General features: G+C 43.6%; 1 protein-coding gene across 1 annotated transcript in view; it reads right to left on the reverse strand.

Moving 5' to 3' along the window:
- The window catches only part of LOC104530952 (parathyroid hormone/parathyroid hormone-related peptide receptor), a gene marked incomplete at its 5' end in the record, with an annotated part of 24,718 nt that extends 4,837 nt beyond the window's left edge, over positions 1-19,881 (reverse strand). Inside the window, 6 exons of the mRNA XM_010175697.1 lie at positions 718-812; positions 4,333-4,399; positions 6,229-6,289; positions 12,765-12,918; positions 16,423-16,609; positions 19,787-19,881. Coding sequence (XP_010173999.1) covers positions 718-812; positions 4,333-4,399; positions 6,229-6,289; positions 12,765-12,918; positions 16,423-16,609; positions 19,787-19,881 — 659 coding nt within the window. The remainder of the gene's footprint in view (positions 1-717; positions 813-4,332; positions 4,400-6,228; positions 6,290-12,764; positions 12,919-16,422; positions 16,610-19,786) is intronic.
- Positions 19,882-20,083: the final 202 nt, after the last annotated feature.

Raw genomic sequence — 20,083 nt, forward strand, 5'->3', positions numbered from 1 at the left:
ATGGTAGCAATGAGCTCATGGTTTGCAGCCCAAATCATTCTGCTCTCCTGCCTCTGCATATGTCATGCTGGTCAGTCCAACTCAGGAGATTATGAGAAGCCTCAGGAGCTCTCAGCCAGCCGAGGTGTCTCAGCAGTTTGTTTTTTTCTGTCCAGTTTTGACCATACTACAAATATTCTAAATTATCAAGAGGGAAGAGCTGGCAGAACAAAGGAAAACAAAACAAACAAGGGAAGGCCAGATTTCCAGCAAAGACTCAGGAATCTTTTTTTCATCTCAGCAAAAGTGCTGAAAAACTCACTGAAGGGCAGATTGAACAAATAGACCAAGTTTTACAAAGCACAGGAGAGAAATAAATCAAAATAAATAAATTGATACAAGTTTTAGGGGCTTCAACAGCATAAGCAATGCTTTTATTTTTGCACTCTTGGTTCAAGGCCAGCACAGTCACTTCCAAACTGACTAAAGAGACTGAATTCCTCTCTTTAACCTATGAGGCAAGTCCCCCAGGTTGGATTTGAAAGGTTTAGGAGATGTTTAAACTGCTGTTGAGTCATTCTGCATTATCAGACTTGGAAGATGTCATTCTTCTCACCTTATTTTAGGTGTCTACAGTGTAGACACCATGAACTAGTCACCCTGGACTCCCTCTGTAGTCAAGGAGGTGAAACAAGGACTTTGACATCTCCTAAAAAGTGGAGAGGGTAAGAGACTCACCTGTACTGTTGTCTTGAGTCACACCTCCCTGCATTCGTCTCTCGTAGCTTGGTTGCTAGGACTCTGATAATGTTGATAAAAAGAATAAAATTTACCTGGAAGAGGTGGGAAAAAAACAAAAACAAAGAAAATAACTCTTTAAAAAGGTCCAGATGATGACAGTGTTATTTTACTCAATGCTTTCCCCAAGATGAGTCAAGGGGCTGTGGCACACAGTGACCTGAGCTTATGAAGCTCCTCCTGGGAGAGTTTGTCCTGTGGAAAGGGTGAGCTCCACACCAAAGACTCAATGTTTGGGTGGGATCTAGTCAGCTAAATGGTTGAGAGAGGGAAGCGAAAGGCTTTCTATGGCAAAGTGTGGGCATTTCATATGGAAACACCTACATCTGAGCTAGCCAGCCCAGTAGACATCTGATAACTAGATATAATGTCAATATACAAGGCAGTGCTTACGAGGCATTTTGAGGTATGGACTACAGACAATTCAATATTTTTCACATTATCTTTTTAAAAAAACCCTCCATACAGTGATATAGGTAATTTTCATGGTCTCATAAACCTCTCAAACTTAGTTTGGGGTCCAGGGAGCAGACTGAAATTAGGTTACATATGTCTCTTCTAGCCCACCTGAGATTAAGGTCTCCTCAGGTTAAAAGAAGCGTTAGTAGGATGACTTTCCATATGCCCATGTGCAAACGGAAAGAAGAGCAAGCTAACTGCACCATGACGAAGACACAGAGTCAACCAAACCAGAGATGACAGATCAGGAATGCAGAAGGGCAATATAACTGTGAAACTTCTCTTGTATGTCTACTGCTAACTCTCCCTCTGGAGGAGTGTGTAGTATGGACCAGATAAGGACATTAAGGAAGTAATATTTACTTCCTATGCAGGCAGCCACATCTATGAACCCATCTTGTGGCCAGCTACTCAACCAAACTAATCTAGTCCTACAAGAACATGCAGGAAAAGCTAACAGCAACATCTCATGGCTATGCTGTCACTTAATAGAGAAGAAACCTGGGGAGATGTTTGAGGGATTCTCAGGTTTTGGAGCTTCTCAGAGATGGGTTTTACTAGTGCTGGGATTACACCTGCTGCTGTCCCAGGCAAACCCATTCTTGGGACTATGGTATGGCCACAAGCAGAACCATTGTGTAACTGTCTTCACTGGGCAGATCCACGTTGCTGGCTTAACGCTGGTGCCTATGGGTTTCTCTGGAGGCTTGCAGCAGTCATTTGACTTCTCAGATGCCAATATAGCAGCATTTCAAGGAAACAAATTACGATGCCACACACAGGCTCATAGTTTTACGCCAGATGGAACCATTGTGAACCTCTAGTTTGATCTCCTGCAAAACACAGTTCGTAAGACCTCCTTATATTCCTTTTTGTTTGAGCTATAACAGGGTTTCAGTGTTTCCATGACGGAGATCCTACCACAACCATTGGTAAGTCATTCCAATGGTTAATTATCCTCACTCTTAAAACAAGTAGTTCCCTGAGCTGCTGAACGAACATGGCCTGGTTTGCTATGGCTTTGTCATCTGTGGTTGGATTCCTTCTCCTTTAACGAGGTGCAAGTTCATTTTGAACAGCTCTCCTCTGTGTTAAAAAGGAGGTGAGGTTGTTCTACACCATTTTCCTTGAAGGGGCACTAGTAGAATTTCTGTCCTCTATCTGTATGACTGTTTTCATGAGGTTTGTGGGAATTATACATCCATGCAACCCCATTCTCTTAGTTACATTTGGTTGGAATTTACTGACTGGCACAAAAGTTATAAGGGAGGGATGGATAGACCGACAGGCAGAGAAGCACACAGCCTGGGGGCAGATAATTCATTTTCATTGGAAACCAATCTGAAAAGGGGAAAAAAAAAAGGGGGAAAAAAAAAAAGGAAGGCTTTGTTTCTCATATGAGTTTTTCTAGCTTCAAAGGCTCAAAAGTGGGATTTTGTTCTTCAATTGTCGGCTAAATTGAAGATGTCCAACCTTATCACAATCAAGAGAAAAACTTCTTTGACTTCCTAAAACATGTGCTAAGTTTTAAAAGAAATCCAGACGACTCAATAACATCAAAGTTAGCAGCAGAGTGGAGGGATTTTAAGCCCCTCAGCCTTCAAATTCTCTGCAAGTACTTTCAGAAAATGCATAACTTAGTCCAGCAACATATGACCAGCCAGTGTGGGAACTGAAAAAGCAGCCAAATGAACAATATGAACCCACAGAAATTAAACAGAAACAACCCACAGAATATTTTTGCATAATAAATAGATGCATTTGCAAATAGCCAGTGTACAAGCAAAGCAGAGCCTCATGGAGAAACATTATTTTTACAAGGACGAGCCTCAATTGAGCTCTTTCTCCTCTGCTAATTGGGCTTTAAATTAAATGCAATGGGGTTGCTGGCATTCATTTAGTTGAACCATCTGAACTTTCTTCTCCATCCTACTATTTCATTTCCAATGACCACGATGTGGGATTGGTGATTCGTTTCTCCCAAGGTGCAGAACTAATTGCTAGAGCCAGGTGGAGAATTTCCACCAAAAGGAAATTCTGAGGAAGAAAAAAAAGCCCCCCTCCAAGTCGAAAGTAGCTCACCTAATTGCACATATAAGCATAGTCACCTCAGAAACTTTCCTGCTGTTTATATGCAGATGGTCTGATTTTCTTCTCACCCACACTGATCATCTTCCAAGGCCTCCTGATTTGTGAGTCAGAAGGAAGTATATAGAGCTTGATGCAAAACTCTCTGAAGACTATATACTTACTGACTCCACCCTGCTACTCATGGATTAGTGTAAAGGGGGACCAGAATGTGTGGGGGTGGAAAAGCTCTTTTGCATGCACTTATCTAACCTTCAGAAGATAGAGTAAAGGACAATGATAGAGAAAGAAAGAGGGAAGAAAGAGGGTGATTCATGAAAACCATGAAAGCAGGTTCTCTAGGTAGTTAGGACCCTACTCAAGCAAACACATAACCATCCATTGAATTCCCTTTGGGCAGATAACCATATCTTATAGTGACCTCTCCAGCTTATGAGATCTCATTCCTGCATCTGGATAATGTCACTTATATCCTTTCTGTCCCCTCTAGCTCCTGGGCGGGGGCTGAAGTTATCTTCTGTCAATGACTAACATCATGCCTGATCACAGCTGGGGTGGTTTAAATTTCATCCCCACTTCTAAGTTATCTCAAGCTTTTATCAGTTCAGAAAGGCAAGTCTGAAACAATCTGATGGCACTGAATCATGCAGAGGGAAAAGTTTGGTCCAGCTAAAGAACCCACTGGAGATGACTAGTGAGAAGTTGTTGTGACCCCTGAAGTTTTCCAGTACCTCATGGGATGGAAATATTGGCTTGAATGTTTTTCATTAATGATTTTAGGGTTTTACCTCTGTGTAATTTTTCTCTCATAGGCAAAACTTCAAGTTGCTCATAAAACTCCGCTGTAGACAGCTATCAAACTTGCAGACAGGTCAAATATAATGCCCTTAGACTGGATATAGAGACTCTACACTATCAGGAGTAGGGCAGCCTGGCTCAACTCTTTGCACTAAGCCTACACTGACCAAAGGCACTGCTTCCCACCCCTTGCAATCAGTCAGTACTCACCACGATAGCTGCCAGGATGGGCACCTGAATAATCCATTTTAAATTGCCAGCACTCAAGTCCCAACACCTGAGAAGAGATTGACATCTTATCAAGAAATCATTGGTTACAAAGAGCAACAGGCTCAAGTTATCTTGTTGGATAAATCCAACCTGGAAGGATGGGTTCCTCCAAAGCCTGGTGCAGTGGGAGGACCTCACTCTAACTCTGTTTTCAGTCAACATGACTTCAAAATAGCCCTTTTCCTGCTGTTATACTACTCAAAATTGAAACTGCTATTAAACACATTTAAAGTTATGCTCTCCAGATGGTGGAACAGCTCTTTCCACAGTCATCAAGACTTGTCCCTTCTGGGTAGGAATCCACCCTTTTCTACTGCTTCTTCATTTCCTTCCCAGAAAAATCTACACTAAAAGTAATCCAGCTTCCATGAAAACAAGAGAGGCTGAAATGGACCCTTGGAATAAACTCATACAACTTTGCATAGAGAGAAGTCCTGTCTGAAGACGTGGTGATGGGAAAAATACTGTGGTTCTACATTCAGTTCCTGTGCTTCCTTCAGCCCTACTCTCACAGTGAGACCAGCCATTCCCTACAAAGTCTTTATCTCCTTTTCACCTTCAACCCTTATCCAAGTGAAGACTGGAAAAGCAAACTGTTGGTGGTGTGGATGCTCAGCTACAGTCCTCTGCCTGTCAAGAATGTGCTGAACACTGTTTCCTCCCAGGTGTTTCCAGCAGTCATTGAATAAGGTCACTCAGTGTTAATTACTCTGTTTGAATTCTCTCTAACCACAGAGAGAGAAGTGCCACAGGCTTTTCTTTATCTGAGCCAGACAGCCACCACATGGCAGTTGCACTATTCATTTCACAGGCCAAATTTCTGCCCAGGCAGCTATTCAAGGAAAGCTAGAGGTAGGGGCAGAGAAACCACTGGTTCTGACTGAAAGCTCCTATGAGGATGAGCCTGTGCCAACACAAATGCATCATACCTCAGTAGGTGGTAGGTGTGCTACCTGGTCCTTCTAAGCCTAGAGCTGAAATCGCATTTGGAAAGCAGTATCCTCTCAGGAAAAGCCATTTGGAAAGTTGCCTGGGGACCTCCAGACTTTTGTTGGCAGGTGAAACCTAATGTGTGGTCAAACCTGTGCATTTTTTGGGGGGGAAAAAGTGATTGTGTTGAGGTTTGAAGGTTGAATGCTATGGATCCTTTGATCAGGTTACTATAAGAATATGAGACCATAAGAGTGCATGTGTAGGACCAAAGAAGCAGCTGATCCATATCTTGTTTCTGACAGTAGCCAGAAGTTGATATTTAACATGCAACAGGCAAGCAAGTAGAGATATTTTTCTAGAATATTCTTCCATCAAGCTGCAGTTCAGGATGGCTTCCTGAGCTAGAACATTACTGAGTATTTAATAATTCTGGAGGAATTTCTTCCATGAATTTGTACAAATGCTTTTTAAACCTAAGGACATACTGGCATCCACATCTCCTTCAACAAGGTGTTACAGCTTCACCATCTCATCAGCATCAAATTGCCTCCTTTGACTGTGCTGAACCTCCTGTCTCCCAACTTCATTTCCATTAATTCAAGATTTTAAAGGCTATTATCCTGTTCCTGCCTAGCTATGAAACAGTCCCCTTTAGCCCCACAAATAACAACTGTAGGGGTTCACATTTATCAAATTCTGTAAAATTAATGGAAAACTAGGAAAGTTGCAGCCACCTTATCTTTCCCTGTCACGCCCCCGCAAAAAGATGTTTGCTGACTTCATAGTAGAAATCACTTCTGGATTTTCATGGTTCCCTTTTTCCTGTTGATTCACCCCCAAAGCAAAAAGTCCCACAAAAGCATCACACGTAAAAGGGAGGAAAGAAAATCTGGTGAGACTTACTCTGTGTCGGCTAGAGTGGCTCTCACGCTGGCCCACGCTGTAACAAATACAGCAGGGAGTCCTGCAAAAAAACACAGGTCAGACGGGGTGAGTAGGGGGACTAGAGGGCTCAGTTATCATAAATGCAAGTGGAGTGGTCTAGAGGAGGGTGGAAGAAGGAGTTTTTGAATATTCAAGCATAATTTAGACTAGAAAAGCCTGATCATGGTCTCAGATCTCTTCTGTAGTCTAAATGGTAAACCAAGGAGTAGCAAGGAGAATTTTCTGGAAGACAAATGTCATAGCTTAGACATGTTCACTCTACTGAACTCTACTGGCTTTGAAAATGAAGCAGCTTGCTTTCCCAAGTTGCTGGACCGGATTGGTTCAGGCTTAAGCTACCTCCTGTGTTTGGAAGATGCCCAGCTGGTCTTTGACTGAGATGGGTCATGGACTTGACAGCATAAATCATCAAGTCTTTCTTCTAGCACTACTTTATAGGTACATCATCTGTAGTGCTTGAACCTGGCTGACTGGTAGCTGCTCTAGCCATCTCATTCACTTTGAGACAGAGAAGGGTTTTGTGCAACAAACCTTTCCCAAGATATTTGTACCCTTCCCCAGACATCAAGGAAATGTGGATCTAGAGTCAAGCTCAGACTGTTTCTTCCAGCACAAGGGTGGATGGATTAGAAGCTCTGTGAACTGTGAGAGACTTGCTGCGTGAAGCAGAAAAATGCTAGAATTTAGAGTAACGCTTGCAAAATACTCTAGCCAAAGCTTCATGCCCAAATGAACCATTTTTATTTCAGCACAGTTACACTGGACATCATCTTTTCCCTGTGAAAAGTAAAAGAATCACCAATATCCAAATGCAACCTTCTATTTATTTTTTTTTTAAGGTCCAGCAGAGGCTTTATTCGCACAACTGAGTCCCCTACTGGCTTCCCTTAAAAGGCAGGATCAAATCCACAGTAGCTTCCACAAATTCAAGAAGAATAACCCCTTTCAGGTGAAAGAAAAAATTAAAAAATAAATAAAGGCGACATTTATCACCGATGACTGTAAATACGCTGTTCACAGTTTAAGCTCATTGGGGCTCGGCATGCATAAGCACACGCTTAACTTTCAGCATGCACTTAAGTCTCATTAGAGTGCTTAAAGGCTTTCCTGACCACGGACGCTTTCCTGAGCTGGGGTGTGGAGCAGGGACGCCTGTCTCATACACATATGGACAAAGGGGTCGTTATCTTGGTTGGAACCTTTAAATGCCATGGTAATATAAGAAAGCATAAATAATTAAACACAGAGGCTCACTCAGGACTAGTGGAGCAGCAGCACTGCCTACAAAGATACATTTATAAGGAATTCATCCAGCTTTACAATCTCAGGCGATGGTTGGCATTGGAAAGAAAATACTTAACCTATTGCACTGGGAATCCCTGAGCATGTTGAAGCTGAAGCTGAGGACTTGGGGAAGGTGATGATTTATTGTAACAAGCACCATCTATTTCCTCCTCACTGTTAATCATTTATCTATGAAAAATATGTGCGTGTTCTGGACGACTGGCTGAGCTATCAAGGGTTTAAATACATATAGCTTTGCTGATATCATTGGTGATATTCCAGTTTATATCAACTGAGAAGTTGGCCATGTTGAGAGGCTGACATACATGCTGCCTGCTTGTGAGATGGTGGATGTTCACTGGCTATTGTGAAGCTCTAGGCTTAAAAGATGGATTGTTTTACAGATTTGGGTGTGTTTGATATGTACTTGTTCCTCCCTAGCCTGTCCTGTACTTCAGAAAAGACACTGTTCCCATTCATACTAATCTTGTGCTGTGTTCAAGGTTCCTCGTGACAATAAAATATACAGGAGAAAATATTTCTACTTGAAAAATCCCTATGTGTGGATAATACACATAAATTGTGTATAATATGATAAATTGTGCATAATACACAATAAATTGTGCCCTGTGCACTGTTGCCTCACTCTGTTCAGGCAAGCTTAGGAAAAGGATCCTCAACATTTTTAGCAAAACACACAAAGTGAATTCCTGGCACCAGCTTTATGGCTACATTTGTCTTTCTCTGACTCTTACATCGTTCTTTTCAATTTGTTTATTTATTTATTTATTTATTTATTTATTTATTTAGTGTGAACCATCATAAATGTTCTTAAATCTGCAAGAAGTGCTATGAGTCTTCTCCCTCCTTTTCCTCTGCCCCCTTTTTAGATTTACATCAATATAACATGCAGAGGTTGGACTGTCATGTAACTTCTAGAGTTCAATCTTTCTCTCACTCTGGTAAACCAGTATTTCAACTTGAAGAATCAGAAGTCTTAGCTTTGCCTCCAGCACCTCTTTTACTTTCAGAGGGTGATGACTGACTTTTTGGTGTCTCCACATGAAAGTCTTGGTCTGTGATGCCCCAAAACTGACAATCCCTCCTGCTGAGCACTCACAGTACCCATTGATGAGAAAGCCATTAGTCAGAAAATCAAGACTGAGGTCCTCAAAGTCAGACATCCAAAGATCTCCACAAATAGCAAGACACCCAGGAGGGTGCAGCTTCATGAGCAGGAAAGTCACACGTAATTAGATGCATCTGGCCAACCCACCAGGGAAAGGAAAGTGAGATTTCAAAAAGCCTGTGATCTCCCAGGTGGTTGTGAGCACAGACAGATGCAGGTATGGATGGATGCATGCATGTCCTCCCCCTTCCATGTATGTACCCTATGTACACGACCAGTGTGACACAGGATGAATCCCACCGGGCGGTGATGCCGTTGAGTGACTTCTACAGAATCCACATTGTATGCGCTGTGCATTTCCAGTCCATACACACAGTGTGTACAATGCAGGTGCTATAAAGTCAAGTATCTTGCCCAGGTGGCCAAGAAGGCCAATGGCATCCTGGCCTGGATCAGCACCAGTGTGGGCAGCAGGAGCAGGGCAGTGCTGGTCCCCCTGGACTGGGCACTGGTGAGGCCACAGCTGGAGTGCTGGGTTCAGTGTTGAGCCCCTGAGTCCAAGAAGGACATGGAGGTGCTGGAGCGTGTCCAGAGAAGGGCAACGGAGCTGGGGAAGGGTCTGGAGCACAAGTGTGCTGAGTTCCCTTGTGGCTGAGGGAACTGGGGTTGTTGAGCCTGGAGAAAAGGAGGCTGAGGGGAGACCTTGTGGCTCTGTGCAAGTCCCTTGGAGGAGGGTGGAGAGAGGTGGGGGTGGGTCTGTTTAACCAAGGACCAAGGGTCAGGACAAGAGGAAATGGCCTCAAGTTGCACCAAGGGCAGTTGAGATTGGATGTGAGACATAGTGCTGAGGGACATGGGTTATCTGTGGACTTGTCAGTGTTGGGTTCATGATTGGACTTGATAACCTTAAAGGTCTTTTCCAATCCAGGTGATTCTGTGAATTCCCCATCAGCTGGAAAAAGTGAAAACCTCAATCTGGGCAAAGTATGGTGTCCATCCCACCCCCCTTACTCTCCTCCGTTGCTTTTCTTGTGTGTGTGTCTCCTACCAGTTGGAAAAATGGCTTTCATGCATGTGTCAAAGCTGTGAGTAAGAGAGGTGATTGCAAAGCGACTGCTAGGAGAAGAAAGCTTATGAATAAAGACCTTATGTAGGTCTGGAGAAATCTGGTCTCAGTTCCCTGCTATTTGAAAACCTCTCTGAGGAACAATGCATGTGTTTTTTCAGTCCTGCTGTGTCATAGTTTCCTAATATTAAATAGGGCTAATAATACCCTCTTGTCCTGTTAGGTAAGAATATTTTCAGGCAAGGATGATTGCTGCTTACATAAACATGCAGGGCTCACCAACATGAGATTTTGGACCTCAGAACCTCTAAAGGTAACACAGCAATCTATTTGTCTTCTCCAGGTCTCCCTGTAAACCTCATTTGCACCATAGTTAAAAGCCAGGGTAGTCTAGCCAAGGGGGGGAAGAATTAACATGATGTGAAGGAAAAATGCCAGTGGAATCAGCTTGGGTTTTCTAGCTATTGGTCATGCTTCTTAAGCTTCCTTCATAAAACAGCTGCGGGAAACTTGAAGACTGCTGGGGAATTTATTGTTGCCCATAATATCATTATTTATTTATTTTTGTTGGGTGCTGGTAAGGAACAAGTTCCTTTCTGTCATCAGTGTCTCCCCTCTCAAGAAAGGAGCTGTGGACTTTCACGGAGCTGTGCTCCCTTGTGCCAGTGAGGTTGTGGATTGAAAAGACTCGACAGAAATCTTTGGTTTTCACATAAAAGATTAACTATACATTCTGGTTTCCTCAGTAACCTGGAAAAAAAGATGTTGTAGGGTGATTTTTTTACTCCCTACACCCATCTTGGAAATTTCCAGGTGGGATAAATCCAGTGCTGTTTATCGTTACATAAGCAAGAAAAATAAAATTAAAATAAAAAAAGATCCCAGCTTTTGGGGTAAACTGGTCTTTTTTGTACCTATGTGGAATGTCGTAATGATTTATCACTGATTCCCTGTCATTGCTGTGGTATGGGCAGGATCCAGTGTCCATTGCAGGGAACTGGAATTTTTCCACTGATTCCAGTAGATTTTGGATTGAGTTGCCCTTTCCAGTGCCCAAAAGCTATCAAAGCAATACGTCTACGTGGGGGTGTACGTGTGTACATTATCATGCTAATCAAAACAAAGCAAAAACAAATGCAACTGGAGGGATCCTATGTTCTCATGCCAAAAGAATTTAAATTGAGCAACCTCAAATTTTTGGAAGCTCCTAGACGATTGGTGTTGTGACAGGTGTGATTTCAGCTTTGTGGTGGCTCTGATAAAATGATTATACTCTGGCAGTGGTTGGAAGAATTAATGAGAGGAACCCATGCCTGTTAGATTGTTTTCTTTTGGCTGCATAACGAGCAGCATCGAGTTGGTTTTTCTTGTTTAACATATGGCATTATTTTTCAACTGTTTCCTTCTGTCTCAGAATTTGCTCTGGGGAATTGCTTCTACTCTGTAGAGTTTAATGTCATTTTTCTGAGAAGTAAATTTTATGTAGCTTGAAGGTTTGGAAGAGGATGGTTTTTTAGGATTTTTTTTTTTTGTGCATTTGTTAAAAAAATATAGGTGACATCTAAAGTCCTCTCTGTCTCACAGCAGCTGAGGTAAGAAATGCCCTGTCCCCAGAATATCTCTTTATATTTATTGATTGATCCATTTTCCTCAAAACCTACCAGCTGGCTGGGAGTAGACTTTGCCTGAGAGATGGATACCCACTTTGGGACTCATATTTACACCTTCTGTCTTTATCATATGGCAGCACCAGCAGTTTCTGACCTATGCACCAGCTGAACATGAAATTAGGAAGGAGTTTGTGGATCTCTTCTCCCTTATAATCACAGTGGTGATGGAGGAAGGCTGGAAAGTCCTGCAGATGGGACTCCCTTTGACTAGTGAATCCCTTGCTTGCTCTCACAAAGCAAAAAAAGAAACCCCACAATCCTCCATAAACTTGGACCTGCACTATTGGGTTTGCTCAGAGCTCCACTGTTATAGACATCAGTTTTCTTCCAGAAGAAATCATGTGCTGGAATGGGGATGGTGTGGTACACATATTAATTTTGTCTTAAATGCAGTTAGGATGTGGTCAGGTGCATTTTGGACCTGGAAACTGGGAAGTGGTCCTGGGCCATGTAGTTTAGAGGTAACCATAGACACCTCTGAACAAGTTTTTCCTGCTGTAAGCTCCTTTGTAGACCTACACTCCATTATTCTTAGTTATATCCTCGAGGATCATCTACTACATTTCCTCCTCTACCTTACAGTCCACACGCTTCAGACAACTGTGAGCAGTTGTTTTATTGTCCTCAGCCTACCAGCACCTCATAACTCCTTGCAAGCCAAAGGTAATGCCAGAAGAGAACAGAAAGCACATTCTTGTCTGAAATGTGTGTGCCCACAATGCCTTCTACTAATGAGCAACCTCCCTGCACCCACATCCTGCCCCTTTCTCCTTACTCCAGGGAAAGATGCCCAAGTTAAAAGAGAAAAGGGGGAAAAAAAAAAAAGACTTCCCCACAAATTGCAGCTTTCTTCTGGTGCTCCAACACTCATGAAACCTCAAGAACTTTTTAAAGCAACTGAGATCTGAGGTAGGAAATCAGAGCTTAGCTCTACTGTTGGGAGCAGATGTTCACAGCCTCACACAACTTTCCAACACCCCTACTCAATGCCTGTTTCTCAACAGGAGGGACTTGACAGAGCTTGTGATCACTCAAGAGAATGCACTAAAGTCAGCTGTCACATGCCCACACATGCTGCCCTGGAAGGATAGCAAGATGTGTTGTCTCTCCAGGCCTGGACTGATCCTTCCAGAGATCCTGGAAGTGCCACAGTGTGAATACCATAATTTAGAAATTGTAAAGGCTTCACAAGAGAGCTAACCTGAATTCTGAACCTGTGCTTTCAAGAGTCACTGTGTCTCTGATGCTCACCCTTCTTCTGTCCCCTCTCCTATTTTTATGTCTACGTACTATCTGCTTCAAAGACTACATCCAACAGGCTTCTTAAAGGTCAGCCATGACTTACCCCAGCCAAATAATGTGAATCCCCAAAGATACTTCTTCTCTGAGAAAAATGCCATGAAGATGAGGCTGTGGAGATAGAGCCCTTCCACCAGAATCCAGTAGTAATTGGTTGCCAGGAAGTAGAGGAAGAAGGTAACCGCTACTTTACAGCCCACCTGCAATGACCACAGAAAGACAGGGTTATGTGAGGAACATCATGTGAAATTCTTGTTCTCCATAAAGCCATAATTTGCCAAGATGAGCTGGAAAACAAGATGGAGAAAGAAAAGAAATCAGAAAATTCTGTTGCAAGGCTTCTAGAAGGGGGAAAATCAGTGCAAGAACAGAAGAGAGGAACAGCTGAGAAGAAAGCTTCCCCTTAGCCTGAAAACATGTCTCCAATAGCAGGTGAATTGGGAGGTGTAGGAGGACGGGGCACATGTGGAGACATGCTGACCTGATCCTACATTCCCCCAACCCCAGTGATGAGGGGTTCACGTGCTTTCTAGGACAGCTATGTTTCATCTTTTTCCTGTGATTCTTGTCCACGTTAGAGGACAAATGGCTGTAACTGAGTCACCTTGGTCTGGGTGACCTAGTGCACATCACATCTCTTGAGAGTACGACTCCTTCTTCAGCTTGTGGAGAGATATGGGCACTGTGCTGAGGGTGAGTCACCCTCTCCCATCACAGATGTCCAAGACAGGGTTCTCCAGGGCTCCCTGTCTTTCCTCAACGAGTGTGAAGACACCCTAGATGGCTGCTGTAGGCTTTGATGACTGGTCCTCCAATAGCAAACCGAAGATGGAGGATTTCACTCACAATGGCAAGGTATTTTCTGAACAGATCTGAGCTGCAAGGTGGAAGACCTGGTAGAAACTTCCAAGACACACTGATTTTAAATGAGTGCATTAGCTGAACTCTCACTCCACACTGACCTTCAATCCTTTGTTTTCTTGAGAGGTAAAAACCCTGACTGTTACTCAGTGTTCTCCTGCCCTTCTACAGAATGGAGCAAAGCTATCCTTGTCCCCAGATTTCTCAGCTCTAGTAGAGAAAGGCTGCAAACTAAAGATGCCATATGGGGTGAATTGGTACAAAGGGGCACATGATACCACCTTTTGTCAATGTGGAAATACTAGAACTCTGGGTAATCCAATTTCATGGGAACTTTCTGACTACCAAACACATCCTACAGCAGCAGCCCATCTCCATGCTGCCCCTTACTTTGGTGAGGCCACATCTGGAATATTGTGTCCAGCTCTGGGCCCCACAGTTCAAGAAGGACAGGGAACTGCTGGAGAGAGTCCAGCACAGAGCCACCAAGATGATGAAGAGAGTGGAGCATCTCCCTGCTGAGGAAAGGCTGAGGGAGCTGGGGCTCTTTAGCTTGGAGAAGAGGAGACTGAGGGGTGACCTCATTAATGTTTATAAATATGTTAAGTGTGAATGTCAGGAGGATGGAGCCAGGCTCTTCTCAGTGATGCCCAATGGTAGGACAAGGGGAAGTGGGTGTGAGCTGGAACACAGGAGGTTCTGCTTAAACTTGAGAAGAAACTTCTTTACGGTGAGGGTGACAGAGCCCTGGGACAGGCTGCCCAGGGAGGGTGTGGAGTCTCCTTCTCTGGAGACATTCAAAACCCGCCTGGACACCTTCCTGTGTGATGTCATTTAGGTTCCTGCTCTGGCAGGGGGATTGGACTGGATGATCTTTCGAGGTCCCTTCCAATCCCCAACATTCTGTGACTCTGTGATTCTGTGACTATGAGTGACTCATAGAAAATGTGAATGATAAGTACGTTGTAAATAAAAAGAGAATTTTTTATTCTGGTCCAAGTCTTATGCTGATTCTTTGCCAACCAGAATGAACGTGCACATATTTTTATATATATATATATACATATAAAAAATATGGACACACTTACACCCATTTTCTTTTACAGACAGAGTGAGTTAAAAAAGAAAGATCAATTAAAAAACCTCCATCTAGGTTTAACAATAATTTTGATATTTACAAAAAATCACCATCTACCCATACACAGGTGGCATCAGGCAATAACTGCAAAGCTCCCACTTCACTTGGAGACACAAAAAATACATTAATTGTTGCCTTTATAACTTGTTTGCCTTTCAATTTGGCAGTATGGGAAATGTAATTAAATTGCTAATATTCAGAGAATACGATATATTGTCCCAATTATGCCTTATAATGAGTCCAGCCCAAGGAGAAACAGAAAACAATGCAATAAAACATTTGGTGTTCTTTCCAAAAAGGAAATGTTTTGAAGTGTGCTGAGTTCTTCAGCCATAGAATCACCAAATTAATGAAATGGATCTCTGAAATGGGAAGGAAACACGATAAAAATTTACATTTGGGGGCATTTGGGTGCACAGCAGGACACTTCATATATGCTGATTTTATGCAGGGGTGTTGGTGGCCAGGTCCATGGGAGTAGTACAAACTGTGAAAGACTTGAGAAGCTGAATGAATACACAAGCAGAAAGTTTGTTGCCACGTTGCTAGAGTGACTCCATTCAGGTTTTTCAAGTGCATTGATGGTAACCCTTGATCTTAGGTACTAAAATCTACCTTGACTGTTTCTGCAGCACAGATGATGAGCTATCATACCTAGGATCCGTTATGGGAAACCTGTGATGAGATCAATGACAAGGAGAGCAGACAACTTCACTGAGTGGGGACAACTTTGAAAATGAGGATGGGCTTCATCCCCTCCAATTACATGGACAATGCAGGTGTCTCCATCTGAGCTTTCAATACAGCAGAAAGAAACATGTACTTCTAGAGTCAAAATCACCTGACCTCACTTCAATTTGAATTTTAGAATGTGGTTCATTGTGCCATTGACTCAACTGGTTTTATGGACCATACTGACTTAGCTGACCATAGATAAATCCTGAGAAGTGGATTGAAGGAAGGTGTTTCCCTTGTAGACATCTGCTTTTTGCACCTTTTCTCATGATAGCACATAATGCCTCCATTGCACCTTCTAAAATGTCTTTTTTTTTCAGAGATGGAAATAAACCACAACAGGAGCAACCCAAGATGGTTTGCTGCAAAATTACAGTAAGGTGAGATGTCTACTGCTGACCTTCTTCCTCACAAGCTACTTCTGCTCTAGATCTGGGGTCAGGGCTGAGAAACTCCCAAGACATTAAATCACGGCTTTGCTACGTCTGGGCTGTTAGTTTGATGGGACAGATGTTCCAACAAAGTGATGACTTCACAGATCACACAGAGAGGAGCTCCAGGTGGAAAATCAACCAGTTTCACATTGTGGTGGGAAAGGACACGCTATGAAATACAAGGGCAGATATGCCTTGTGCTGGCATAGCCAGAGGAGTTTCCAGAGCCATACACTTTAGGGAACATCAGGGGAATGCTGAAAGTAGTAGTTGTAGATGGGAACTAAAACCTCAACCTTGACTTTACCTTTGACTGCTATGGGGAACAACACTGCCTTAGCTCTGGGGCTGGGCAGTCCCACAGGGACAGTGGATTGAGGAGTGGGAAGGGATGAGGAGAGGCTGTGGAGGGTGAAGAAAAGCATGGAGCTGGTGTCCCTCAGTAGGGTGAAAAATCCCCCTGAAAGATGTGAGGGGTTGAACAGAGAGGAGAGAGACACGAAGCCTGGAGAACCAACTGCTCCAGCAATACTCACAAATTGTGATTTATCAGCTGGAGGTGCTTCAGTAATGGATTTCAAGTCTTCCTCTGAGATCCGTTCCATCTCCTCCAAAGCTGACCCGGAGTACAAGACTGCGTCCTTCACGAAGATGCTCATGGCTCTCAGCATGAAGGAAACAAACAGGTGCATGTGGATGTAGTTTCTAGTGCAGTGCAAACGTCTGGAGAAGGAGACAGAGAAAGGTTGGAGTAGTTTAGCCCATCTGTTGGACAGACTCAGGGTCATCTCTGCTTCTGAAGAGCCCCAGCTCCTCTGTGCCAACACGGGGAAGCAGTGATAGTGCCACTGCTGCCCTGTGCTCACAGTTCACCCATGGGGTTGATAAATGAGTTAACACTTACTCCAGGGGGTTGGTCACATCACACTGCTATTGACTTTGCATTAGGATGATGTTGTGCCTATACTCATTTTATTTTTGACTGGGAAATCTTGGAAAGAAATAGAATCATAGAATCACAGGATGGTTGGGTTGGAAGGCTTCTTAAAGTTCATCCGGTTCCAACCTCCCCTGCCATCAGCAGGGACACCTTCCACTAGACCAGGTTGCTCAAAGCCTCATCCAACCTGGCCTTGAACATTTCCAGGGAGGAGCAGCCACAGCTTCTCTGGCCAACCTGGGACACTGGCTCACCACCTTCACTGTGAAGATTTTCTTCCTAATACTTAAATCTACTCTTTTCCAGTTTATAATCATCGCCCATTGTTCTATCAAGGCTCAGTAGTTTTGTCTCTATTGGGCATGAGTAGTGAGCATGCATGCAGTGGGAAGTGAGTCTACATCTGGAGGATGGTATGTGCAGTGCACATGCAACAGGAGGAGGGTACCTGATGAGCAGTCCATGCTCAGCGTGTGCCAATCTGGAGTGAGTTGTGCATGCAGTGTGTTTGCAGAACATATACAACCAGTTTGGACGTGTGTGTGCAGCACACATGCATCTGGAGGTGATGGGAGGTGCACTCAGCATGAAGTGTGAACATTGAGATGGATGCGGTGAGTGTGCAACCAATGCTCAGGGTGTGGGCAGTGAGCAGTGTACCTTCAGGGAATGTCCGTGTGGTGTGCAGTGAACATGCAGTGAGCCATCAACAGCTGTGCAATGTGTACATGATGAACATGTCCCTGATGATCACATGCAATGAGTGTGTGTCAAACATGCAGTCATTTTCCAAGATGTAGAGATAGAAAGCAGGATACATTCACAGTGCTCACTGGTACTAAAGGGTGTATCCTGTGTGTGTCCTTTTCACTGTTAAATCCATCCCTCCAACAAGTCTACCCTTCTCAGAGTCAAACCCCATGTTTAAAGGCTTCATATTTATCTACACTTTGTGCAGAGGAAATGGACCACAAAGGCTAAAGAACTTGTGGCCACTAAAAACCTTGAAGAAGTTCTTACAAACTGCTAATCTTTGTGCCTACTCCAAATCTCGTAGCAACTATAGTGGTAACTATAGCGTGCTGGGCTATTTTCTCTGTTCACCATCAGAGACACTTGGTGACCCTTTGCTTGGTCATACTGAGCAGTTTCTGGGCTCCACCCCAGCAATGGCAGCAATGACCCCAACAAATGCTGGTTGTAAAGCGCTTTAAGATCCTTTTGGGGGGAAAAGCTGGATGCAAACGGGTTAGACCCATATATGTGAGGTGTGTTTTAAAAATGGTGATCCTCCTTTGGAGAGAAGGTACTAATAGACCTGTTGGGTTCCCCTATAGCTGTGTTGCCTGATTAGCCATGCATGAATCTATTAATGGGTTAATATTCTCTTAAATCCTCAGATTCAATAATTGAAATAAAAAAAAAAAATCATAGCTGTGAGGGTTTTTTCTCCTTTTGGGGGAGATTTTCACAGTAATAACAGTTGTTTCCTGTGCTATTATCATACAAATTACACCAAGTGGAACTGTTGAGGTAAAAATGAAGATGGGCTTTGTTCCCTGCCTTTGAAATATAGTCAGTGAATCTCTGGATTATGTGTTATCTGGAATAAAATTTAACTTGGTCCCTGCTGCTGCTTTGATCCTTGAGACAAAGATGCTCTAGCACTGTTGTCCATGTGGTCTGGGCTGTAAGTGAAGCACTCTGACTTCATGAAGAAAGAGAGAGCGTGTCTCCTGAAACTAGGAATACTCTTGCATGCATGGACATTAAATCTTTTAATAACCTTGCCATTGTCTAGTGGGAAATTAAACAGGAGGGTAAGGGTTGAGAGGAGAGGAGGGTGGTGGCAGGGGTGGATTCCAGGACTACATCACGTGCAGTGCCTCCAGTACGGGTTTGTAGTCCCCTTTGGCTTGTGTGTGTTACAGATTTGGGTGCTGGGATGCTCTTCCATCCAAGCAAATCCCTATGACCTTCTTAGAGCAAAAGGCCACACATTCTATTCCCAGTGGTATGTGTTCAGGGCTTAGCTCAAGCTTGCGTGGTGGGACCTGCTGAGTTCATCTGCAGACACCACGTAGCTGCTTGCTGCATTGAGAATTTCCCTCCACAGCTGTTGTTTGGGTCCTGCTGTCTGCTAGGAGAAGTCACTGCCAGCTACCAAAAGGAGGTAAACCTGGGGCTTAGGTGATCAGGACTCAGCACCCAGCTCCACCTGTATCTCACCAGGAATGGTTTCTCAAAGGACAAACTTCTAGCTGTGAAAGAGACCTTTCATCCCTTCCCTCCCCTGGTCTCTACAGCCACAAGGACATGCAACAACCAGGTCTGAGGGCTGGATGGGGTGGGTTCAAAATGCTGTTTTGTGGGTTCAAAATGCTGCTTTGGGGTCTACATCACTTGGGAGGGATGGTGGAAAGAGAAGGCAGAAAATCAGATTTAGGAGGGTGAGTGGTGATTTTTGGCTCCCTGGGTACAGCAGCAGCATGGGGAGAGTGGAGGGGTCAGTCCAGCACTGTTAGGTGGATGAGGTCCCCTTCAACTGGTCTGTCCTTCATGAATATTTGGGTTTAGAGTGGAATTCCCCTTATGAAACCTTTTCTACCTAATAAGTAACCATCTAAATCTAAGCCAGTCATCTGCAGGGGTGATAGGGACAGAAAACCTTAGATACTCTTCCAGAGGAGACAAATCTCTTCCTGGAGATGCCTCTCTTCCCATTTGCTACAAAGAGGGTCTAGAAAACTCCATGGCAGGCAAGAGGAAGAAATTAAAACATCCCACCCACCATCCCCCAAGAAATTTGACCTAAGTGACACTAACACAACCCAAAGCACAGATGCAACCTCTTGTGCCTTTCTGAAGAAACACATGCCACCCCAATTTTATCCTTTAGGAAAGCCCGAGGCTTTTCCAGTCTAGTGACAACTTGCTTAGGTAGAAACAGAGCCGCCTACCTGAAGTATCCCAGGATAAGGACAGCAACTGTGAGGGATCCCAGAGAGATGGAGTATCCAACAGTATAAATCAAATAGAGGCGATCAAAGACCTCCTGCAGTACAAACGATGGAAAAAATAGCGTCACATTAGAACGCGTCCTACTGCATCGTAACACAACCGTGGTAGCAGCACAGAGATTCAGGCTATCATACCTGCTGGGTCTGGGAAACCTTTAACAATCACACTTGATGTCATCTTTTTGACATAAGAACAGCTTGGAAAGTGATATTCATCTTTTCTAATGACTAAGAGGA

Source organism: Antrostomus carolinensis, unplaced genomic scaffold (genome assembly GCF_000700745.2).
Source record: "Antrostomus carolinensis isolate BGI_N321 unplaced genomic scaffold, ASM70074v2 scaffold899, whole genome shotgun sequence".
Classification (NCBI taxonomy): domain Eukaryota; kingdom Metazoa; phylum Chordata; class Aves; order Caprimulgiformes; family Caprimulgidae; genus Antrostomus; species Antrostomus carolinensis.